Below are 24,041 nucleotides of genomic sequence, written 5' to 3'. Positions count from 1 at the left end.
TCTTATACGCGTGGACAGAGACAGCAAAACTGGCGTGTTGTGTTCGAGATCCTCATAGATAAATTCCTTGTCGTTTTTAACCTGAAAAAAGATTTATAACATCCATCAGTGGGTGAAGGACAACATTTCAGATGAGATCACTTTAGTCACCAAGGTGTGATCTGCCATCACACTGTTTCTGTGAGATTCAACCCAAGTTGGAGAGAGAAATCATCTTCTATCTGGGCACAGTGCTGGTATCTGGAATGACCATCAAAGTCTCTGATGCTCTTCCTGTCTCTATAGGAATGGGGCATTTCTGCCATCTCCAATCTGTGACTTGGCTCAGTTTGACTCTCTCCATTGGTATTATTCCCTGTTCCCACTGAGCTGCATGGGTGCCTGGCCCCACAGTAACTGAAACACTCTCACACAAATAGCCTTTGTTGACGGACGTGCAGCAGGGATTTTCTTTTATCTACTGTCAATGTAAAGTGCCACAGTTTTAACGCCATGTAAACATTTCCTGCCCAGATGAATGGCTGGTCTTCACAGCTGTTAAAAGGAATTAAATGAACATTAGTATTATTTCTTGTGCTTGTCACAGAGTCACAGAAAAGTACAACACAGAAACAGGCACTTTGGCCCATCTAGTTTGTGTTGAACTATTTAACCTATCTACACCCATACCCCTACCATCCAGATACCAATACAAACCTCTTAAATGTTGAAATTGTGCTCACATGCACCAGTTGGGCTGTCTGCTCATTCCACACCTGGATGACTGCCTGTGTGAAGACATTTACCTGCATGTTCCCCTTAATATTTCACCTTTCACCCTCAACCCATGGCCTCTGTTTGGAGTCCCACACCATCTCAGTGGAAAAAGCCAGCTTGCGCTTACCCCATCTATAACCCTCACAATTTTGATACACTTCCATCAAATCTCGCCTCAATCTTCTACATTCCAAGGAATAAAGCCCAGACCTGTTCAATCTCTCCTCATAACCCAAGTCCTCCAGACCTGGCAACATACTTGCGAATTTTCTCTGAACTCTTTCAACCTCTTTTACATCTTCCTGTAGGTTGCTGACCAAACTGCACACAATACTCCAAGTTAGTCCTCACCAATGTCTTGTACAACATCAACATAACATCCATCTCCTGTACTCAGTACTTTGGTTTATGAAGGCCAATGTGCCAAAATCTTTCTTTCTATGCCTATCAAACTGTGACACCACTATCAGTGAAATATAGACCTGTATTCCCAGACCCCTTTCTTCTACAACACTTCTTGGTGCCCGACCAGTCACTGTGCAATTCTAGGTCCTACAACACTTCACACTTGTGAGCATTAAATTCGATTCTCCATTTCACAACCCATTTTCCCAGCTGGTCTAGATCACACTGCAAGCCATGATAATCTTCCTCGCTGTCCACTACACCACCAATCTTGGTGTCATCCACAAATTTGCTGATCCAGTTAACCACACTATCATCCAGATTACTGATATAGATGACAACAACAGATCCAGCACTGATCCCTGTGGCACACCACTAGTCACAGGCCTCCGGTCAGAGAGGCAACCATCTGCTACCACAGTCTGGCTTCTCCCAAAGACAGTGTATCATCCAATTTACTATCCCATCTTGAATGCTGAGTGACTGAACCTTCTTGACCAACCTCCCAGATGAGACTTTGTCAAGTGCCTTGCTAAAGTCCATGTAGACAACATCCACTGCCTGATATCATCCTCGAGAGACTCTATAAGATTGGTTAGACATGACCTACCATGCACAAAACCATGCTGCCTATCTCTAATCAGAACACATCTATCCAAATACTTATATATCCAGTTGCTGCACATATGTTCCAATAACTCTCCCACTACTGATGTCAAGCTCACTAACATAAAATTTTCTTGTTTACCTTTAGAGCCTTTCTTGAACAGCAGAACAACACTGGCTGTCCTCCAATCCTCCAGTGCCTCACCTGTCACAAAGGATGATTTAAATATTTGTGCTTGGGCCCCAACAATTTTTGCACTTATCTTCTGCAGCGTCCCAGGGAACAACTTGTCAGGCCCTGGGGATTTATCCATGGTAATTTGCCTTAAGACAACAAACACCTCCACATCTGTAATCTGTACAGGGTCCTTTCTAACTCTCACACAGTTTCGTGTGTCCTGCACCTTGGGTGCAATGCACCCCTCTTCATGACATATCTATCACTCCCTTCAACTCCTGGATGATCTGGAATTCATCCATTTCCAGCTCCAACTCCCGAACGTGCAGGGTTACAAGCTGCAGCTGGATGCACATCTTATAGGTGAGGGTGTCAAGGACACTGGAAGTCTCTCCAGCTTCCCACCAATGTCCCGTCTAATTTGTAATGACCGGTGTGCCAAAAAATCTTGCCTGTGCAATTTTTACCCATTGACAACAACATGTGCAAACTGAACTTTAAATAGAGAGGTATTTATTTTAACAGCTAGCAAATGAGAACTCTGATGCCCTCTGGGTTTGTTTGAGTTCATCTGCACTCTCACACAACCTATATAGCAGGCCTGTAGAGGGTTACGAAGGATTTTCTCGCCAGACCTTTTGCACACCGTCCATATCTGATTTGCTCGCAAAATGATGCTTTAAGAAGTCAGATTTCCAAAATCACTCCACTTCGTTGCACTTGCAAATTCTCCAGCAACTTTTGCATTGCCACAACACACACAGGTAACACTGGTTTCTATATTGTACATAAATATTTCCCCTGAATCTTCCCCCAGGGGACTGATAACCAATGAATATGAACGGAAGGGCAGGTCTCATTGGAGAATGGCACATTTGTGATGTGAAAGCTACTTGTTGATCAGGTGAAAGGCGTTTGATATCATTATGTACCCAGAGAGAATGGGTCAAAACATGTTCCCACGGGTACAAAGGTCCAGAACAAGAGGAGGTAGAACAAGCAACACACACAAAATGCTGGAGGAACTCAGCAGGCCAGGCAGCATCTATGGAAAAGAGTACTAATGCTGAATTCCTCCAGCATTTTGTGTGTGTTGCTTGGATTTTCAATATCTGCAGGTTTTCTCGTTTGTGATTGAAGGCAGAACAGAGGTGTTTTTTTCTCAGCTGGTGATGTAAAAGATTTTGTTCCCTTTCTCCGAGTTCCTAATCCTTGCATTTAGACAGCTGGAGCTCAGCTCTGTCTGAGAGATCCATCGGTTCCCATTCCCTCATCAGCCGGAAGCTCCCCGGGGCCCGTGTACAGATCGTGGGGCTGAGACAGAGGGAAGAGAGCCGGACAGCAATTGTCCCGAATTCGGTGTTGAAAACCCCCACCCGCAGCCGGGGAATATCTCTTACCTGGTGCCGAATTCTCTGGGCCTTTGTGTACCGCGCGCATGCGCGATATTCGGGAACAGCTTGTGCATTCGATCGGTGTTTCAGCGACGGCGAAAATTCTTCGCAGAGCTTTCTGGGTAATCACGGTGCCATTAAAAGTTTCTGCAAGCACCAGTTCCATGTCCATACCTCAGTTTTTTTTTGTGTAGAAAACTCGGCAGCTCTTTTAATGCAGAAAGCAGCTCCCATAAGCAATACACTTAATATCAACAAGCTTTCCGCGTGTCTAATGCCAAAGTAGAACCTTGTTACAAATGCAGATATACAACACAAGAGATTCTACTGTTGATGGAAATGTAAACAAATACACACAAAATGCTGGAGGAACTCTGCAGTTCAGGCAGCAACTAAGCAGAGTAGTACACAGTCTGGGCATGCTGAAAGGGCTCGGCCAAAACGTTGTCTATTTATTCCTCTCCACATTTGCTGCCTGATCTGTTGATTTCCTCCAGTACTTTGCTGAAATTAACCACCTTTTTTTTCAATCAAACAGTTTCAAAGTGTTTCTGATCTTTCATTTGTAGCCATATTCTGCTGGTTGGATTCCTCTTCCTCCTTGTCCTTGTAAACTCTTAATTCCCATCTCTTCCTGGAGCCCCAAAGCCCTGACTCAGGCTGTTAACTTTTTGGTTTCTGACTCTACACCATCGAAGATTCACTCGCTCATCTGCTGTCAGACTTTAGAGGCTCATTCAACCAACCCAGCTGTCTGAGGCACAGACCTTTGAAATGAGTGAAAATGACACAAAACGTTGAAAAGATCAGGGAAGAAGGAGCTTAAACACCTTAGACCAGAGCCCTGAAGAACATTAAAACCACAGTGTGCTCATCGTCTTATTCAGTCTGGAGAGAAGCATGCAGGAAATTCATGCAGATGTGTAGGATGATGAGAGGCATTGGTCGTGTGGATAGCCAGATGCTTTTTCCCAGGGCTGAAATGGCTAACACGAGGGGGCATAGGTTTAAACTGCTTGGAAGTAGGTACAGAGGAGATGTCAGAGCTACGTTTTTTAAACAAAGTGTGGTGTGTGTGTGGAAAGCACAGCCAGCGATGGTGGTAGAGACGGATACAATAGGGTCTTTTAAGAGACTCTTAGATAGGTACATGGAGATTAGGAAAATAGCGGGCTATGCGGTAGGGTAATTCTAGGCAGGTTCTAGAGTAAGTTACATGGTCGTGACATCATTTAGAGCCAAAGTGTCTGTAATGTGCTGTAGATTTCTATGATTCTCTGAAATTCATGGACAATCTCCTATCCCACGGAGTGGTGACCAGTTGCAACCTGTCATCACAGGGAGAGTGAGAGGGGAACAGCAGGGATAGATTTTGATATACTGATATGGAACAGAAACATGGGCAGGGACCAGATGGGCCGAGAGGACTCTCTAGTGTACATTGTGAGTGTGGTAGAGACAGTAAGTACCTGAGACACGGGATTTGATATAGAACTGATTTATCTTTCACAGATCCACAATATTAAACATCAGTCTAGTTTAAGGCTAACATCAGCAGAACAGACTCTTCCAATGCTCAGTGACCAGGGTTCAGTCCTGGGTGCGATGAGCAGCCACAAGAACTGCAGATTCTGACAGTAACAGTCCCTCATGAACCTGCAGCTGCCTTCAGTCACCATATTGGTGAAACATTTAACACAAAGCCATGCATTTGAGAATTTAGACATTTCTATTTTTCTGAGCTTCTCATAAATGTGTACAGTTTAGTTAAGCTTTGCTCCAGAATTACCACACAATTAAAAGTTTATTACATTTTTTAAATTTTTAGTTTTGCACCACTTACGTAATTTAGCTATTTAATATGTATATTATAGTAATTCACAATTGTTAAAATCTATTGTTATGAATTAGGTTCTACTGCTGCCGCAGAGACAACGAATGTCATGACATATGCCGGTGCTATTAAACCTGATTCTGATATTGATATGGGAGACCCCCCACCGGTCACCTGATCCCATTTACCGCAGATTGTAATGCGAGATTGAAGCCTTTTCTACTTACCTGCATTCCACAGAAATGACAATAGTTCAGATAAGTTTCCTTCTGAGGTTTCAAAACAGAAGCTCAGTCTGTCTAATATTTCCACACAATTAAAATGAAGAGGAATGCAGCAAGAATGTGCCGGTTATGAGGATCTTTGAGTACATGGCCTGCTTTTCCTTGCAGTCATGGGCAGAGCAGTAGCCATAAGAAGGCGTGAAGTATCGACAAGAAGCTCAGAGACCTCGGCCTTCACGCTGTCTTGTGTAGCTGGATCCTGGACTTCCTGTCAGATCGCCGGCAGGTGGTAAGAGTGAGCTCCCTCATCTCTGTCTCTCTGACCCTTAGCACACATACCCCACAGGGTTGTCTCCTTGGCCCCCTCCTTTACTCTCTGTATTCCCATGACTTGTGTCGTCACCCACAGATCCAATCTGCTAATTAAATTCGCTGACGACACTACACTGATTGGCCTAATCTCAAATAATAACGAGGCAGCCTACAGAGAAGAAGTCATCACCCCGACACAGTGGTGTCAAGAAAACAACCTCTCCCTCAATGTCACAGAAACAAAGGAGCTGGTTGTGGACTCCAGGAGGAATGGAGACAGGGACCAAATTCAACATTTCCAAGTCTGTTATTGACACAAAATGCACATTTTAATATTGATCACGACACAATGTATTTTACATATTGTTAATAACATAAAACGTATTTATAGATTGTTACTGACAGAGAATCGTATAATTTGTGTTCCGTGTGTTATCTGAATGTACTTGCCTGTGATGCTGCCACAAGTCAGTGTTTCTCTGTACCTGTACCTTCCCGTACTTGTGAACTTGGCAGCTCGGTTGGTCGAATGTTTGAGACAGTACACTGTTAAATGCAAAACCCTGAACAGTGTTGATGATCAGAGGGATCTTAGACTCCAAGTTCATCGGTCCCTGACAGAGACTGCACAGATTGATCGGGTGGTTAAGAAGGCAAATGGCGTGGTTGTCTTTATTAGTTGAAGCACTGAGTTGAAAAGTCGGGAAGTTGTGTTGCGGCTGTTGCGAGTCTGCGGTCGGACTGTGACTGTGTCTTTAAGAGCGCCGGAGTGAGGAGGCGGGACTATGACGTCAGTCACAGGCTGACGGCGCTGACTGTGGATTTAACCATAAGAGAGAGAGAGCGATCTGCAGACAGGCAGTCGGCCGGTCTGAAGAGAGAGAGAGACTGGAAAAGCTGATAGCTTCAGTTAGTCGGAATGAAATGTTTGGACACCGGGAAGTCCCGCTCGGCACGGATAGTTCAAAGGTTAATTTATTATCAAAGTAGGTATCCATAAATAACTCTGAGTTTTTTTCTCCTCCAGAGAGTCACGAAACAAAGAAAGAAAAAGGCTTTCAGAGCGAAAAAAATCAAACTCCCACCCCAGCCCCGCATGAAAAAGAACGGCATCCCGATCGTCAACCCCCAAAACCCACCCCTCCCACAAAAGGGAAAAATAACATCGATCCCCCAGTAAAAACAACCCGACCCCGCACAACTGCGGAGGAGCCGGTGTCACCGGTGTAGAGGAGCCGCATCGGGAGCAGCGGACACAACGGGCGACCCCGGAAGATTCACAGGTGAAGTGTCGCCTCACCTGGAAGGATGTTTGGATAACGGGGAGAGTTCGGCCGTCCGGCCCTTTCACTGTGACCCCCGAACTCCACATCAAATCCGTCCAAACGAATCTGGGTGAACTTTAATGACCAATAAATATAATTCCTCTCTTTGATCAGCTGTCTGAATGATTCCCTGACTCTGAGAGGAAGGGGTATCTATGGTCCACATTGTCAGGGTGTTGAGTTTACCAGGAGACAAAGACTGCAGGGACGGGAGGTTTTCTGGTCACTAATACACTGTGTGTGGACCCCGCTGGCAATTCTGGTGTTGTGACCCGAATCGAGACAAACACCACGCTGCCCACTCCACCAACAACACGGCACAGCCGGACACATAACAGGGGACTTTACATCTCACAACACTGGATTCAGTGATGAAACCCGAGATTAATGTTGTTGTCCCACTGAAATCATAAGAAATGTCCATTCAGGTGTTTTTAATTACAAGCGCTCCCCCACAGGTGACGTCACACATGGTTCCCCCCGTGCGTAACTGACGTCACACACGCGCCGCTCTGCTCGTGCTGAGGCGGTTTAACGGCTGAGCTACCGACCACGAGACCCCTCCACCCCTCACCTCCGAGGCGATGTCAATCACTGTTTCCGCCCAATAGCGGAGGCGGACCAGCCGAGAGGGCGTTACCCCGCTCAAAGAGGAGCAAACCTCAAAGTAAATGTCCGCTTTCTGATTTATTTCCATTTCCCTCCGAGGGAAGTTGGGGCGTTTGTGAAGCGTCTCCTGCGGCCGGAGTCTGATGTATCGCTGAGAGGTAGGAGGAGACCGCTCGGCCCGTCGGTTTGATGCCGGTTCCCCGGGGAGGGAGAGGATGAAGACGGTGAGAGAGGGGGCGGACAGGATGTTTGTCCCGGTAGGGACAGGAGGGGCTCATCTGTGGAAATGTCTGAGCCCACGGTGGTGGCGATTCACCACATTGGGGGCAAACACCGGCAGACTGTTGCCCTGCAAGCGGGGCCAATGGTCCGGGCAAAGTGACAATTATTTGTGTTTTGTTGAGATTGTACCGGGAATATGGTGTAAAATCCCGCTCCCCACACTAACACGGGTTATACAGACCAAAGAACAAACTGCCGGAGGAACTCAGTGGGTCGGGCAGCATCTGTGGAGGGAAATGGACCGTCAACATTTCGGGCCGAGACCCTCCCTCTGGACTGAGAGTGGACGGGAAATAGTCCGAGAAAAGAGGTGAGGGGTGGGGATGGAGCAAGAGCTGGGGAGTGAGAGGTGGATCCAGGTGAGGGGGAGGTGGGAAGGTGGAAATAGTGACAGGGGTGGGAGGTGAGTGGTTGGGGCAACACGGGGCTGCAGAAGATGGAAATTAATTCCATAGAGGATTAACAGAGAGGTTAGAGAGTATTTGTTATAGAGAGTGCAATGAAGATTCACCAGACTGATCCCTGGAGTGGTGGGTCATCATATGAAGAAACATCAAATGTGATAACCATTTCGTTTAGAGAATCGAGGACCGAGGGGTGAACACATTGAAATGCACAACATCATTACCGGTTGAACCAGGGATCCCAGTCTCTGAAAAGGGGGTTGGACTGTCCGGGACTGAGATGAGGGGAAATGTCTCCACTCCGAGAGTGGTAAATCCCCACCCCAGAGGGCGGTGAAGATTCGGTGATCATCCTCACATAAAACAGAGGCCGGCAGATGTGTGGAGACTGGAGGGATCGAGGAAATGAGGATCGGGCAGAAACATGTGGCTGAGATGGGAGAGCAGCCGTCATCTTGTTGATGGTTAGAGGGGCTGAATGGCCACATCCTGCTGTTTCTCACTTGATGTTTCAGTGTTGCTGTCCAGTGAGGCCGGGGGACTGTGAATAGAAATGAGTGTTTTTAAACACAGACTGATTTAAATGAAACCTGCACATTTCCTGTTTGGGTCTGAATTGTGTGTTGGATAGGAATGGGAATTGAACCCTTGACTCTGTGACTTGGAGGTGGAGGGAAAGGGAGAGGGAAAATATGGAGGGAAAAGGTAACTACGTATCTGGTGTAAGTGGAATAATGTGGAAAATACAGCGGATGGGTCGGGCAGCGGGTGAGGGGTGAGGAGCAGAGTCACCGGTTCAGGTGGTAGACCCTCCACCCGTCACCTGATCCCGTTTCCTGTTCACATTTCCCTGCAGATCTGCAGCATCTGTCGGTCACTACTCTACATGTCCGTGTAGCTTCATCTTTCGCCCATTCAGACAAGGCAGTGAGATCCGGATCTGTCACGTCCTCTTGTCGTGGGTGGACAATATGTTTTTTTTTCTGCAATATTTTCAGCATGTTTCATTCCACTGTTTTTACCTGCTGAAGTGCAGCCAATGTTTCTGTGTGTATGACCAATTTGTGTGAGAGTTTAGCCTTTTCTATTTATCTGAGCTTCTCATAAATGTGTAGTTTACTTAAGCTTCACTCTAGAATTTCCAAAGCAACAACCCAGTCAGTATTTAGTTCCACACAATTAAAATAGTTTATTATATTTTTTTTTTATTTTGTACTACTTATATAATTTAACTGTTTAATATGTATATTCTTATCTTAAATCACATTTGATAAAATCTATTGTTATGAATTGGGTTCTATTGCTGCCGCAGAGACAACAAATTTCATGACATATGCCGGAGCTATTAAACCTGATTCTGATTATCGGTATGGGAGACCCACCACCAGTCACCTGATCCCAGTTACCGCAGATTGTAATGCGAGATTGAAGCCTTTTCTATTTATCTGTATTCTACAGAAATAACAAAGGTTAAGTTTCCTTCTGTGGTTCCAAAGCAGCTCAGTCTGTCTAACATTTCCACACAATTAAAGTGGGGAATTTGTTTATTTTTATCACGTACTGAGCTACAGTGAAATTCTTGCCTGACATACCATCCACACAGATCAATACATTACAACAGTACATTGAGCTGATATACATCAAAACAATAACTGTAACAAAGCATTATGGCTGCAGAGAAAGTGCAGTGCAGATAGACGTATGGTGCAGGGTCACGTCGAGTTACGTTGTGAGGTCGAGTCCATTTTTTTGGCTTATAACCGCAGACAGGAGGCCGTCCTTGAGGCTGGTGGTACGCGCTTTAAGGCTTTTGTATCTCTTCCCTGATGGGGGAGCGGGGTTGCAGCAAGAACGTCCAGGTTGTGAGGGTCTTTGAGTACATGGTCTGCTTTTCCGAAGCAGGGGAAGTGCAGGAAGAGTCTATGGAGGGGAGGCTTGTTTCTCTAATGGTCTCTGTTCCCCAAAGTTCTCTGCAGTTCCTTGCAGTCATGGGCAGAGCAGTAGCCATACGAAGGCGTGAAGTATCGACAAGAAGCTCAGAGACCTCGGCCCTCACCCTGCCTTGTGTAGCTGGATCCTGGACTTCCTGTCAGATCGCCGGCAGGTGGTAAGAGTGGGCTCCCTCACCTCTGTCTCTCTGACCCTCAGCACACATACCCCACAGGGTTGTCTCCTTGGCTCCCTCCTTTACTCTTTTTATACCCATGACTTGTGTCACCACCCACAGCTCCAATCTACTAATTAAATTTGCTGAACTTAATTTAAACTTCAGAAATTCCCTGGACTTTTGCCTGAACAGGAGCCAACTTGTCTTGACCTACTACATAGCCAAGATAGGTCACAGTGGCATGGCCAAATTCACTCTTAACTGTAAGGTTGGCCTGGGAAAGCCTGTCAAACAGCTTTTCTACTGCAGAGATATGCTCTTCACAAGTGTCACTCCCTGTGACTAAGTCACCAATATAGGCAACTGCGTGTTCTAACCCTCAAATTACAGAATCAATCATTCTCTGGAATGTTCCTGGAGCATTTTTCATTCCAAATGGCAAAACATTGTATTCATACACCCCGTGTAGCAGTCACTAATGCGGAAATTTCTCTACCTCCGTCTGTCAATGGAACGCACCAATACCCTTTCAACAGATCAATCTTTAAGAAATTTAGCTTTTCCAACCTTATCGAGGCAATCATCCACCATAGAGATAGGATAGGCATCTGTTTTTGTTACTGCATTTACCTTCTTATAGTCAGTGGAAAATCTAACACTACCATCAGGTTTGGGCACAATAACGCAGGGTGAGCTCCAATCTGATTTTGAAGGCCTAATAATACCATTTTTCAGCATATATTCAATTTCTTACTCAGCCAATTTACGCTTTTCTACGTTCATGCAATATGGGTGCTGTTTAATTGGTTTGGCTTGACCAATATCTACGTCATGTACTGCGACCGTGGTTTGCTTGGGAACGTCGGGAAATAAATTTTTAAACTTCAGAATTATCTTGCTTTGGCTGCAGATGAGCCAACTTGTTATCAAAGTTTTCTAGAACGACCAAGTTCATTAGCCTAACTGGGACCATGTCTGGCTTGTGAAAAATCTCAGGCTACGTCCACACTACACCGGATAATTTTGAAAACGCAGGTTTGGCGTAAAAACGCCAGGTGTCCACACCAGGCAATTTTCAAAATACCTCTGTCCTCATTAGAATGGATATTTGGGTGAATCTCCTCCTACTGGGCATGCGCAAGACACACGGAAAAAAATCGAAGAGGAAACGGTGTACTTGGTGCGCGTTTGTCCAGTTGGACTAGAGAAACTTAAATGGAAATTGCCAAACAAAAGACCTGGTGCGCGTTAGTCCAGAAACGTTTTCTACAGCCATAGTCTCTTCACCGATGAAAGGGACGACAGGTACAACTAAATGGAATGAGGCTTGTTACTGGGCAAAAGTGAAATTTGCTGTTACCTCATTTGTTTGCCTTTACTTTTGCCATGTCTTTGTGTATTATTTTGGTGTATTTAACATGTGCAATAGAATGAGTTACTGGGCAAAGGTGACAATTGCATCTATTGACTGTTTGCACAAGCAATACATTTATCATGTTACACAAGCATGGGTGAACCCAAGTGCAGAACACGGGCGTGGGGACAGAGTCGGGAGTCGTTATCACCGTAGCGAGCGTGGAATCGGTTTCCAGGGGAGTCTTTACCTGAAGTCTTGGGTTTGGAGAGAATCCAGGAGCGATGCTAGACTTAGAACTAACAGTCCTAAGAACCATGAACGAAGGTTACTCACACTGGCGTCGACCAACGAACTGTCAGCTCGTTGTTGTGATCACAGGGTCTTTATCCTGCATTTTCTGATGGAAAGCAGGTGTGTGTGTGTAAGTGGAACCTGGGAATGATTAGAAATTAAACGAGGGGATTGAAGCCCAATTCCTGAGGTAAACAGTAAGGTGGGGGATTGCCAGAAGGGTCCGTGACAAATAAGGTGCCTTGTTAAATGTATAAAACATGTCTGCATCAGTGTTATCTTGTATTTCCATACAATGTTACATTAGGCTGTTACACATCCATTGTCAAAGAAGTACTTGCATAAATAGGTAAACTACCTTCATACAAGCAAGGACAGAAAACAGGGCAAAGTAAGTATACTTATTTATTCAATAAGGTACGGATCAAAGTAGCTCCCCCACGGCAAGCCAGGACGGAGATAATGAGGAGGAATCGGTGAATCTGTCTTTGATTCTCAGAGAGATTCATGAGTTCCGACAAGATAACAACAAACAGCTGGAAGATATTAAAGGAGAAATAGTAAAAACTCTGTGTACGTACATCTATTGAAGCTTCTGGACACATCTTCAGTGATGTTCCTGGAATCATCGGGTGTTTCGGGTCTTTCAACATCATACAACCTCCTCCAGGTGACCCAGCCGGGGCTGATCAGGTCCCAGCTTGTGTCCAGATGGCTAGCTGCTTACGAATCCATGGCTCCCCTCTTTTGAGCCACAGCCATCTTGAGGCCCTCTCTGCCGCATCAGTGGTACTGCAGATGGCTCTCCTCTTCCCCTCTCCCTCGATGCCCAAAATGCTGAAGGCTCTAACTAAAGAACGGGCTACGAATCCCCTGCAACCAACCTCCACTGGGAGACACCTTGCTTTCCATCCAGCCTGCTGACAGTTGCTGACCAGTCCTGCGTACTTGGAGAGCTTCCTTTCAAAGGCCTCCTCCAAGCTATCTTCCCATGGGACTGTCAGCTCCAGCAGCACCACTTGCTTAGTAGACTCAGACACTACGACAACGTCTGGTCGCAGGGTGGTGGCTGCGATATGGTTGGGGAACTTCAGCTGCCCATCAGAAGTACTTGCATAAATAGGTAAACTACCTTCATACAAGCAAGGACAGAAAACAGGGCAAAGTTAGTATACTTACTTATTCAGTAAGCTATGGGTCAAAGTATTTGGTAAGTATATTTCTAACTCTTCTGGCTTCAGTATTGTTTCTGTCTGTTCTGAAATTGTTAGGTTGTGTGGGGGGGTTGCGTTCAAGAAAACAATGAAATGTCGCGCTGCCGCCATCTGTTCTGGCACGTCATGACAGCGTTTTTAAAAATATCCATTTACCCCGTCCACACTGCTCTGCGCAATCGACGTTTACAAATTTACACACTCCGGAGGGTGTTGAAGAAAATCTCTGTTTTTGGGGGAGGAAAACACCATTTCAGTGTGGACAGAGGGTCAAAACGAAGACAGAAAGCTTCGGTTACGAATTTATCCGGTCTAGTGTGGACGTAGCCTTAGATGAGTCAATTGTTTCATTCTCAGCATTGCCAGATTCATATATTTTGACAACAACACTCACAGATGCTGCCTGCTTGACAAAATAAGGCTTTATCATATTTATGTGTACCACCTGTGTTAGTTGACGTCGGTCGGGTGTTTTAGTAACATAATTCGCATCATTACTTTGAGAGACTATTTCATATGGTCCATTGAATTTCGCCTGAAGTGGATACGTCAACATTGGAAATAGGGCAAACACCTTATTCCCCACCTCGTATTTTCTTCCGCAAGCCCACTTATCAAACCAACACTTCATTTTGTTTTGAGAAATCTTTAAGTTTTGTCTCACTAGACTACAAGCTTGGTGTAGTTTATTTTTGAACTTCAAAACAGTCTAACAGGTTAACATGTACATCCCCATCAAACCACTGTTCCTTTAACAAGGCCAAAGTTCCCCTCACTCTATGACCAAATACAAGTTCAAAAGGACTAAAGCCCAGTAATTCCTGTACCGACTCTCTTACTGTGAACAAAAGCAAATGTATTCCTTCATCCCAGTCTTTTCCATTTTCAACACGGTATGTCTTAATCATTGTTTAGAGTGTAGAAGGAAATGTTTCTAAAGCCCCTTGTGATTCCGGATGGTACTCAGACAATGTAATTTGTTTAGCTCCCAGTTCATAAAATACCTGCTGGAACAATCCAGGTGTAATATTACTTCCTTGATCAGACTGGATTTCTTTAGGTAAACCAAATAAAGTAAAAAACCTGTTAAGAGCTTTCGCCACAGTTTTAGCTTTAATATTTCTGAGAGTTATTGCTTCTGGGAATCTGGATGCAGTACACATAATATTTAGCAAATACTGATGGCCAGATTCAGTCTTTGGCAATGGGCCAACACAATCCACTATAACTTTGGAAACGGGTTCACCGAATACAGGTATAGCCAGAGTGGGCCACTGGGGTGACCTGATTAGGTTTACCCACAAATTGATAAGGGTGACAGGTTCTGCAAAAGGTCACAACATCTTTCCTTAAATTAGGCCAGTAAAATTGTTTCATAATCCTGTTTACCATTTTATTCACTCTGAAATGGCCACCTCAGGGCATACTGTGGGCCAAAGCTAATATTTTAGTCCTATAAACTTTAGGGACAACAACTTGGTGAACAATTGCCCATTCCTCACTCACAGGTATAGCAGGTGACCTCCACTTCCTCATTAACACTCCATCCTTGAGATAATAGCCAACTGGTACTTTCTTAATCTCATTATCTGAGAAAGCTGTTTCTTTTAAAGCTTCAATCTCAGGGTCTTGGTTCTGTTCTGCTATAAACTCCTTCCTAGACAGGAATAAATCTTTCTTATCAGACTTACTACCTGAGTCCTGTTGAAACAAAGAAGGCAGAAAAGTCCCTGACAAGTCATCATAACCTGAATCCTGATTTTGGCTGTCATGGGTATCAGAATCATGCTGCACAGAACTGTCTGCATTGGCAGACTTTTTAGCCATACTTTGAGTTACTGCGCAGGAAGGATAAATGTTAAAATCCATCTGTGGGTCGTCAGTGGTTGGCTTAGTTGTCAACTGCACTGCAGGAACGACTTTACCATCTGCCCGGTCATTCCCTAACAGCAAAGTAACATCTTCCACCGGTAAACTGGAGCATAATCCAATCTTAACAGGTCTCGAAACCAACCCTGACTAAAATTATCCTGTGCAGTGGCACAGAAACCATGCCACCCCCAATGCCTTTAATAAGATTTACCTCACCTATGTTAGTCTCATCACCAAACTTTAGAACACTGTCTAATGTAAGTGACTGAGAAGCCCCAGTATCTCAAAGAATTTTCATAGGTACCAGGGTTGACCTTTCCTTTACTAATACAAACCCATCTGACATAAAGTGATCGAATACCTTCTGAACAAGAGGAATTCTGCAGATGCTGGAAATTCAAGCAACACACATCAAAGTTGCTGGTGAATGCAGCAGGCCAGGCAGCATCTCTAGGAAGAGGTACAGTTGACGTTTCGGGCCGAGACCCTTCGTCAGGACTAACTGAAAGAAGAGCTAGTAAGAGATTTGAAAGTGGGAGGGGGAGGAGGAGATCCAAAATGATAGGAGAAGACAGGAGGGGAAGGGATGGAGCCAAGAGCTGGACAGGTGATTGACAAAGGGGATATGAGAGGATCATGGGACAGGATGTCCGTGGAGAAAGACAAAGGGGGGGGGGGAGAACCCAGAGGATGGGCAAGGGGTATAGTTAGAGGGACAGACGGATAAAAAGGAGAGTGAGAGAACAAATGTGTATATAAAAATAATAACAAATAACGGATGGGGTACGAGGGGGAGGTGAGGCGAATACCTTCTGAACTCAGTCAGACCTCTCAGTCCTTAACTGAGCCTCAACAGAATGTGGGTTTATAGGTGCTTCAACATACTGATCACAGGCATTTGGAACTGACTCCTTTTCCTTTTTCTTCTTCAGGATGGAAAAATTAAGACATCATATGACCAGCTTTCTTACAATAGTAACAAGTAAGACCAGAATATTTCTCCTTCAACTGCTTCCCTTCATCCTTACTCTTGTTATTAGTTCCAGCATTAATTTCTGGTTTACCCTGGTTATCCCTGCTGCTCTTTTGGAAGCTTTTATTCAGGGTGAACTCATGAGTTATGGTTAAAGCAAACTCATCTGTGAATCTAGCAGACTCCTGCAAAGTGGCAGCATCCTTTTCATCTAAATATGTCTTTATGTCATCAGGGACGCACCTTTTGAATTCTTCAATTAAAACCAACTCTTTCAAGCTGTTAAAATCATCATTTACATTTTTATATATGTGCCAGTGGTCAAAACACACAAACTTCTCATAAGCAAATTTCATACAAGTCTGGTTCAGAGATTTCCTCAAATTTCTAAACTTTCCAACTCGTAAGCTTTGAGCACAGCCTGTTTCACTGTGTCTTAATCAGCTGCTTCATCAACTGTCAAAGCAGAATAGGCTTGCTGAGCCTTGCCCTTAATTACACTTTGTAAGAGAATAGGCCAACCCTCTTTTGGCCACTTTATACTCTGAGCAAACTTCTCAAAATGCTGAAAGTATTTATCAACCTCTGCCTCATCAAATGGAGGTACCAATTTAACTTCCCGACTGGACTCAAACTTATCACCAGAGTCTAACACTAGACCCCTTTGCTGCAATCTCTCTTATCTTTTCCAGCTCAAACAGCCTCTGTCTTTCTGCTTCCTCCCTGTTTTTCTGCCTCTCTAGCCTCAAACTGCCTCTGCCTTTCCACAGCCTCCATCTTTAATTTTTCTAACTTGTACGGGAGCTCAAGCTCACTAAGTTTACTTTCCAGAAACACCTCCAACTCTTCCACTTTAAACACACCCTCATATACATAATGTTCAGCTATTGTCCTCTGCATCTGTGCCTTCCTCATTGTTGATTTCACCTTAGCAAGTTCTAACCTTTTAGCAATACTCAACAACTCAATCCTTCTGGCGTCTTCTAATGCCTCAGAGGTTGGTGCTTCCAGAAATCTATCAACATCCATTGCTGGTGATTTTCCACACACAAATAAATCAAAAGGGATTTCCCCAATGAAATTGATAATTAATCAATCAATATGCCCCCAAATTTGTTCATATCCCAGACGCAGGCCCTAATTTTGTTACGAACCGTAATGCTTTAGAAACGAACCAGCAGCAATAGACTGGAGTCTGGTTTTGATGTGAAAACCACTATCTTTATTAGTGTCTACTTATAAATAATAACTTAAGCAAGATAAACAAAAGTTAACAGTGTTACGTGTATATACGTGTGGAAGTATTACTCCCAAGCTATTGAACGCAGGGGAAACAAGGCTTAGGGTTTTGAGATGATAAAGTATGAAAGTTCAATTCATCCATGGAATAGGTGATGAGACAGAGATATTTGTAATCCAGGGTAAATGTCCAGAGGAGGGAATCATGTCGAATTCCACAGGTTCCACGGTGGTAAAACAAGAGAACAGTCGCTGTAGATTTTATCCGTCATCGTTCCAAATCCACATACGAATTATCACCGAAAGTGACTTGTCACAAGGGGTATCATCCTCAAGTGAATTCCCACATCACACGCAGTCAAGGGTTAACACACAACTGGTCTTCACAGGATACCCCAAATCCAATCCACTCCTATAGTTCAAAAGAGGTGATAACCACACATTCGATGTACGCTGAATCGATAATTAACCCACCCTTGTGGGCATAGGAAAGTTCTAAACAGTGACCCTTGGCCACTAGTTCCTTTGTTTCGATCCTTCCATTTTACCTCCTTCGTCTCTGTCTGACTCTGAGTGTCCGTGTCCTCGGTTAAATCTAAACAAGCTGCAAGCAATGTAAACAAGCCGTAAGTCAGACTGATTCACCTTCTTAATCTCTCTCTCTCTTTTAAAATGAATGTCCATAGCAAACAAAACCAAGGGATTCATAACAACGGCCACTCCCCAGTGTGAACTGACTGGTGTGCCAGTAGTTTGGAAGATTGAGTGAATCCTTTACCGCATTCTGAGCAGGTGAACGGCTTCTCCCCAGTGTGAACTCCCTGGTGTCTCTTTAGGTGGGATGCATGAGTGAATCCCTTCCCACATTCTGAGCAGGTGAATGGCCACTCCCCACTGTGAACTGACTGATGTGCCAGTAGTTCAGATGACCGAGTGAATCCTTTCCCACAGACTGAGCAGGTGAACGGCTTCTCCCCAGTGTGAACTCGTTGGTGTCTCTGTAGGGTGGATGAGTGAGTGAATCGCTTCCCACAGACTGAGCAGGTGAACGGCTTCTCCCCAGTGTGAACTCGCTGGTGACTCTGTCGGGTGGATGAATCAGTGAATCTCTTCCCACAGACTGAGCAGGTGAACGGCTTCTCCCCTGTGTGAACTCGCTGATGATTCTGCAGGTTGGATGACTGAGTGAATCCCTTCCCACATTCTGAGCAGGTGAACGGCTTCTCCCCAGTGTGAACTCGCTGGTGACTCTGCAGGGTGGATGATTGAGTGAATCCCTTCCCACAGACTGAGCAGGTGAACGGCTTCTCCCCAGTGTGGACTCGCTGGTGTCTCAGTGGGGTGGATGACAAAGTGAATCCCTTTCCACAGTCCGAGCAGGTGAATGGCTGCTCCCCAGTGTGAATTCGCTGGTGAGCCATTAGGTCAGATGACTGAGTGAATCTCTTCCCACAGACTGAGCAGGTAAATGGCTTCTCCCCAGTGTGAACTCGCTGGTGACTCTGCAGGTTGGATGAGTGGGTGAATCCCTTCCCACAGACTGAGCAGGTGAATGGCTTCTCCCCAGTGTGAACTCGCTGATGACTCTGCAGGTTGGATGACTGAGTGAATCTCTTCCCACAGAATGAGCAGGTGAATGGCTTCTCCCCAGTGTGAACTCGCTGGTGACTCTGTAGGGCAGATGAATCAGTGAAACTCATCCCACAGACTGAGCAGGTGAACGGCTTCTCCCCAGTGTGAACTCGATGGTGTCTCTGCAGGGTGGAAGAGTGAGTGAATTTCTTCTCACAGACTGAGCAGGTGAATGGCTTCTCGCCAGTGTGAACTCGATGGTGTATCTGTAGGTTGGATGACTGAGTGAATTTCTTCCCACAGACTGAGCAGGTGAATGGCTTCTCCCCAGTGTGAACTCGATGGTGTTTCTGTAGGGTGGATGAATCAGTGAATCTCTTCTCACAGACTGAGCAGGTGAACGGCTTCTCCCCAGTGTGAACTCGCTGATGTGTCAGTAGTTGAGATGACAATGTGAATCTCTTCCCACAGTCCGAGCAGGTGAATGGCCGCTCCCTGGTGTGAACTCGCTGGTGAGCCATTAGGCTAGATGAAAAAGTGAATCCCTTCCCACAGACTGAGCAGGTGAACAGCTTCTCCCCAGTGTGAATATGCTGGTGACTCTGTAGGGTGGATTACAGTGTGAATCCCTTCCCACAGACTGAGCAGGTGAACAGCTTCTCCCCAGTGTGAACGCGCTGGTGACTCTGTAGGGTGGATTACAGTGTGAATCCCTTCCCACAGACTGAGCAGGAAAATGGTTTCTCTCCTGCGTGAACTCGCTGGTGTAACATTAGGTCAGATGATCGAGTGAATCCTTTACCAGAAATTGAGCAGATGACCAGCCTCCGATTGGTGTGTCTACAGGTGGGATGACCGACTGAATCTTTTCTCACACACAAAACAGATGAATGGCCTTGCACAGTGTGATCTTGCTGATGACCCTCAACTGAGATGGCCAAGTGAATCCATTTCCACTGTCTGAGCAGGTGAATGGCCTCTCCCCGTGTAAAACGACTGGCATGCCAGTTGGTCAAATGACCGAGTCAATCCCTCCCCACAGTCTGAGCAGGAAGGATGGTCGATTGAATCCCTTGCTCCACTTCTTAAATATCTAGACAGAGACAGCAAAACTGGCGCGTCGTGTTTGAGATTCCTGTAGACAAATTCCTTCTTGTGTTTAACCTGTAAAAAAATTTACAAAATACATCAATGGGTGTAGGACAACATTTCAGATGAGATTACTTGAGTTGCCAAGGTTTGATCTGGTATTACTGTTAGTGAAGTTCAACCCAAGTTGAAGAGAGAAATTATCTTCAAACTGGGCACAGTGCTGGCATCTGGAATGACCATCAATTCCCTGATGATCTTCCTGTCTCTGTAAGAATGGGGCATTTTGCTGTCTCCAATTTGTGCCTTGGGTCAGTTTGACTCTCTCCATTGGTATTATTCCCTGTTCCTGCTAAGCTGCATGGGTGCCTGGCCCCTCTCTTCAGGTCATATCCATCACCCCCTCCAACTCCCAAATGATCTGGAATTCATCCATTTCTAGCTCAAACTCCCTAACATGCAGGGTTACAAGCTGCAGCTGGACGCACACCTAGCAGGTGAGGATGTCAAGGACACTTGAAGTCTCCCCACCTTCCCACCAATGTCCCATCTAATTTGTAATGAGCCGTGTGCCAAAAAATCTTGGGCTGTGCAATTTTTACCCAGTGACAATAATATGTGCACACTGAACTTTAAATAGAGGTATTCATTTTAACAGCTAGTAAATCACTGTCAATAAGAACTTTGATATCCTCTGGATTTGATCAAGTTCATCTGCACTTTCACACAACCTACGTAGCAGGCCTGTAGAGGGTTAGGAAGAATTTTCTCACTCCAGCTTTTGCACACCATCCATATCTGATTTGCTTGCTAAATGACACTTTTAAAAGTCAGATTTCCAAATATCACTCCACTTCCTCCCACTTGCAAGTTCTCCAGCAACTTTTGCATCACCACAATAAACACAGATTCTGTATCGTACATAAATATTTCCCCTGAACCCTCCCCCCAAGTGACTGTCGGTGCTGAGCTTATTGATGGCAATGCCAATGAGTATGAAGGGAAAGGCAGTACTCTGTCCGGCACATTTGTGATGTGAAAGCTACTTGTTGCCCAGGACAAAAGTGTTTGATATAATTATGTACCCAGAGAGAGTGGGTCAAAACGTGTTCTCACGAGTAGAAAAGTCCAGAACAAGAGCAGGTAGAAGAAACAACACGCACACAAAATGCTGGAGGAACTCAGCAGGCCAGGCAGCATCTAAGGAAGAGTACTAATGCTGAATTCCTCCGGCAATTCGTGTGTGTTGCTTGGATTTCCAGCATCTGCAGATTTTCTCTCGTTTGTGATAGGAGGTAGAACAAAGGTGATTTAAAAGATTTGTTCCCTTTCTCCGAGTTCCCAATCCTTGCATTTAGACAGCTGGAGCTCAGCTCTGTTTGAGAGATCCATCGGTTCCCATTCCCTCACCAGCCGGAAGCTCCCCGGGGTCCGTGTACGGGTCGTGGGGCTGAGAGAGAGAGGGAAGAGAACAGGACTGTCCCGGGATTGCGGGTCACGGTATCCGGAGCTCACAGTAATTATCCCGAATTCGGTGTTGAAAACCCCACCAGCAAACTGTCTCTTACCTGGAGCCGATTTTCCGAGGCCTTTAGTGTACTGCGCGCATGCGCGATATTCGGGAACAAACATCAACCCTGACGTCTGCGCATTTGATCGGTGCTTCAGCGACGGCGAAAATTGTTATGCCGAGCTTTCTGGGTAATCACGGTGCCATTAAATGTTCCGGCAAGCTTCTGTTCCATGTCCAGACCTCAGTTTTTTTTTTGTGTAGAATACCCAGTAGCTGTTTTAACACAGAAAGCGGATCCCATAAACGATTTGCTCAATATCAACAGGTATTCCGTGTATCTAATGCCAAAGTACAATCCTCTTACAAATGTAAGAGATTCTGCAGTTGCTGGAAATACAGAGACGCACACACACACAATGCTGGAGGAACTCTGCAGTTCAGGCAGCAAATGGGCAGCGGAGTTCATAGGCTAAGTATACTGAAGGAGCTCGGCCTAAACGTTGTGTATTTATTCCTCTCCACATTTGCTGCCTGATCTGTTGATTTCCACCAGTAATTTGCAGAAATTAACCACCTTTTTTTTCATTCAACCAGTTTCCAAATGTTTCTGATCTTTAATTTGTAGCCATATCCTGCTGGTCTGATTTCTCCTCCTCCTCGTAAACTCTAGACCCCATAATTCTCTGGAGCCCTAAAGCCCTGACTCACACTGCCAACTCTTTCTGAATCCGCTCTGTCGAAAATTCATTCGCTGGTCTGCTGTCAGGCTTGAGAGTCGCGTTGCAACAACCCAGCTGTCTGAAGCACAGTCCTTTGAAATTAGTGAAAATGACACAAAACGTTGGAAAGAGCGGGGAAGGAGTTTAACCAACTTCGTCCGGAGCCTTGAAGAACGTCAAAACCACAGTGAGCACGTCGTCTTATTCAGCCTGGAGACAATCATGCAGGAGATTCATGCAGGTGTATAGGATGATGAGAGGCATTGGTTGTGTGGATAGCCACAGGCTTTTTCCCAGGGCTGAAACGGCTAACACGAGGGGGCATATGTTTAAGCTGCTTGAAAATAGGCACAGAGGAGATGTCAGAGCTAAGTTTTTTCTAAACAAGGAGTGGTGTGTGCGTGGAATGCACTGCCAGCGACGGTGGTAGAGGCGGATACAATAGGGTTTTTTAAGAGACTAGATACATGGGGCTCGGGAAAATAGAGGGCTATGCGGTAGGGTAATTCTAGGCAGTTTCCAGAGTAAGTTACATGGTCGACACAACACTGTGGGCCAAAGGGTCTGTAATGTGCTGTAGATTTCTATGATTCTCTGAAATTCAAGGGAGATCTCTTCTCCCACGGAGTGGTGACTGGTTGCAACCTGTCATCACAGGGAGAGTGAGAGGGGAAAGGCAGGGATAGATTTTGATATACTGATATGGAACGGAAATATGGGCAGGGATCAAATAGTCTGAGTGGCCTCCCTAGTTTACATTGTGAGTGTGGCAGAGACAGTAAGTACCTGAGACACGGGATTTGATACAGAACTGATTTATCTTTCACAGATCCAGAATATTAAACACTCGTCTAGTTTAAGGCTAACATCGGCAGAACGGACTCCTCCAATGCTCAGTGACTAGGGTTCAGTCCTGGGTGCGATGAGCAGCCGCAAGAACTGCAGAATCTGACAGTAACAGTCCCTCATGAACCTGCAGCTGCCTTCAGTCACCGTGATGGTTAAACATTTAACACAGAGCTGATCTGAACTTCCTCCCTGATGTGAAGTTGCTGGTGTTACAGCAGCTGGAATGATTGAGTAAAACTCCTTGCTCACTCCGGACAGAAATGTGGCCTCTATTTATAGTGAACTCAGTGGAGCATCACAAGGTGGGTTAACTGAATGAGTCTCTTCGCTCACACCGAGCAGGTGAACGGCCGCTTCCCAGTGTGAAGCTATTGGTGTATCTGCAAACACGAAGAAATCTGCAGATGCTGGAATTTCAAGCAACACACGTAAAAGTTGCTGGTGAACGCAGCCGGCCAGGTAACATCTCTGGGAAGAGGTACAGTCGACGTTTCGGGCCGAGACCCTTCATCATGACTAACTGAAAGAAGCGCTAATAAGAGATTTGGAAGTGGGGGGGCAGGGTGGAGGGGAGATCAGAAATGATAGGAAAAGACAGGAGGGGGAGGGATGGAGCCAAGAGCTGGAGAGGTGATTGGCAAAAGGGATATGAGAGGATCATGGATCTGGATTCAGAGGGACAGAGGGAGAAAAAGGAGAGTGAGAGAAAGAATGTGTGCATAAAAATAAGTAACAGATGGGGTACGAGGGGGAGGTGGGGCCTTAGCGGAAGTTAGACAAGTCGATGTTCATGCCATCAGGTTGGAGGCTACCCAGACGGAATATAAGGTGTTGTTCCTCCAACCTGTGTGTGGCTTCTTCTTGATAGTAGAGGAGACCGTGGATAGACATATCAGAATGGGAATGGGATGTGGAAT

General features: G+C 45.4%; 1 protein-coding gene across 1 annotated transcript; it reads right to left on the bottom strand.

Annotated features, from left to right (window-relative positions):
• Nucleotides 1–16,679: 16,679 nt before the first annotated feature.
• LOC140207542 (uncharacterized) lies at nucleotides 16,680–21,658 on the bottom strand. The gene is made up of 2 exons (XM_072276078.1): nucleotides 21,612–21,658; nucleotides 16,680–20,118 (listed from the first exon to the last, which is right to left on the bottom strand). The coding sequence occupies exon 2, from the start codon at nucleotides 19,473–19,475 to the stop codon at nucleotides 18,087–18,089; it is 1,389 nt and encodes a 462-aa protein (XP_072132179.1). The 5' UTR covers nucleotides 19,476–20,118; nucleotides 21,612–21,658; the 3' UTR covers nucleotides 16,680–18,086.
• Nucleotides 21,659–24,041: the final 2,383 nt, after the last annotated feature.

This window comes from Mobula birostris, chromosome 13 (assembly GCF_030028105.1).
Source record: "Mobula birostris isolate sMobBir1 chromosome 13, sMobBir1.hap1, whole genome shotgun sequence".
Lineage (NCBI taxonomy): Eukaryota > Metazoa > Chordata > Chondrichthyes > Myliobatiformes > Myliobatidae > Mobula > Mobula birostris.
Note: the sequence above shows the minus strand (reverse complement) of the source record. Positions and strands in the feature narration are given on the sequence as shown.

Bases quoted from the DNA above. Each gene is read 5' to 3' on its own strand.
- LOC140207542 (XM_072276078.1), bottom strand. From the start codon at position 19,475: ATGGCTCACCAGCGAGTTCACACCAGGGAGCGGCCATTCACCTGCTCG.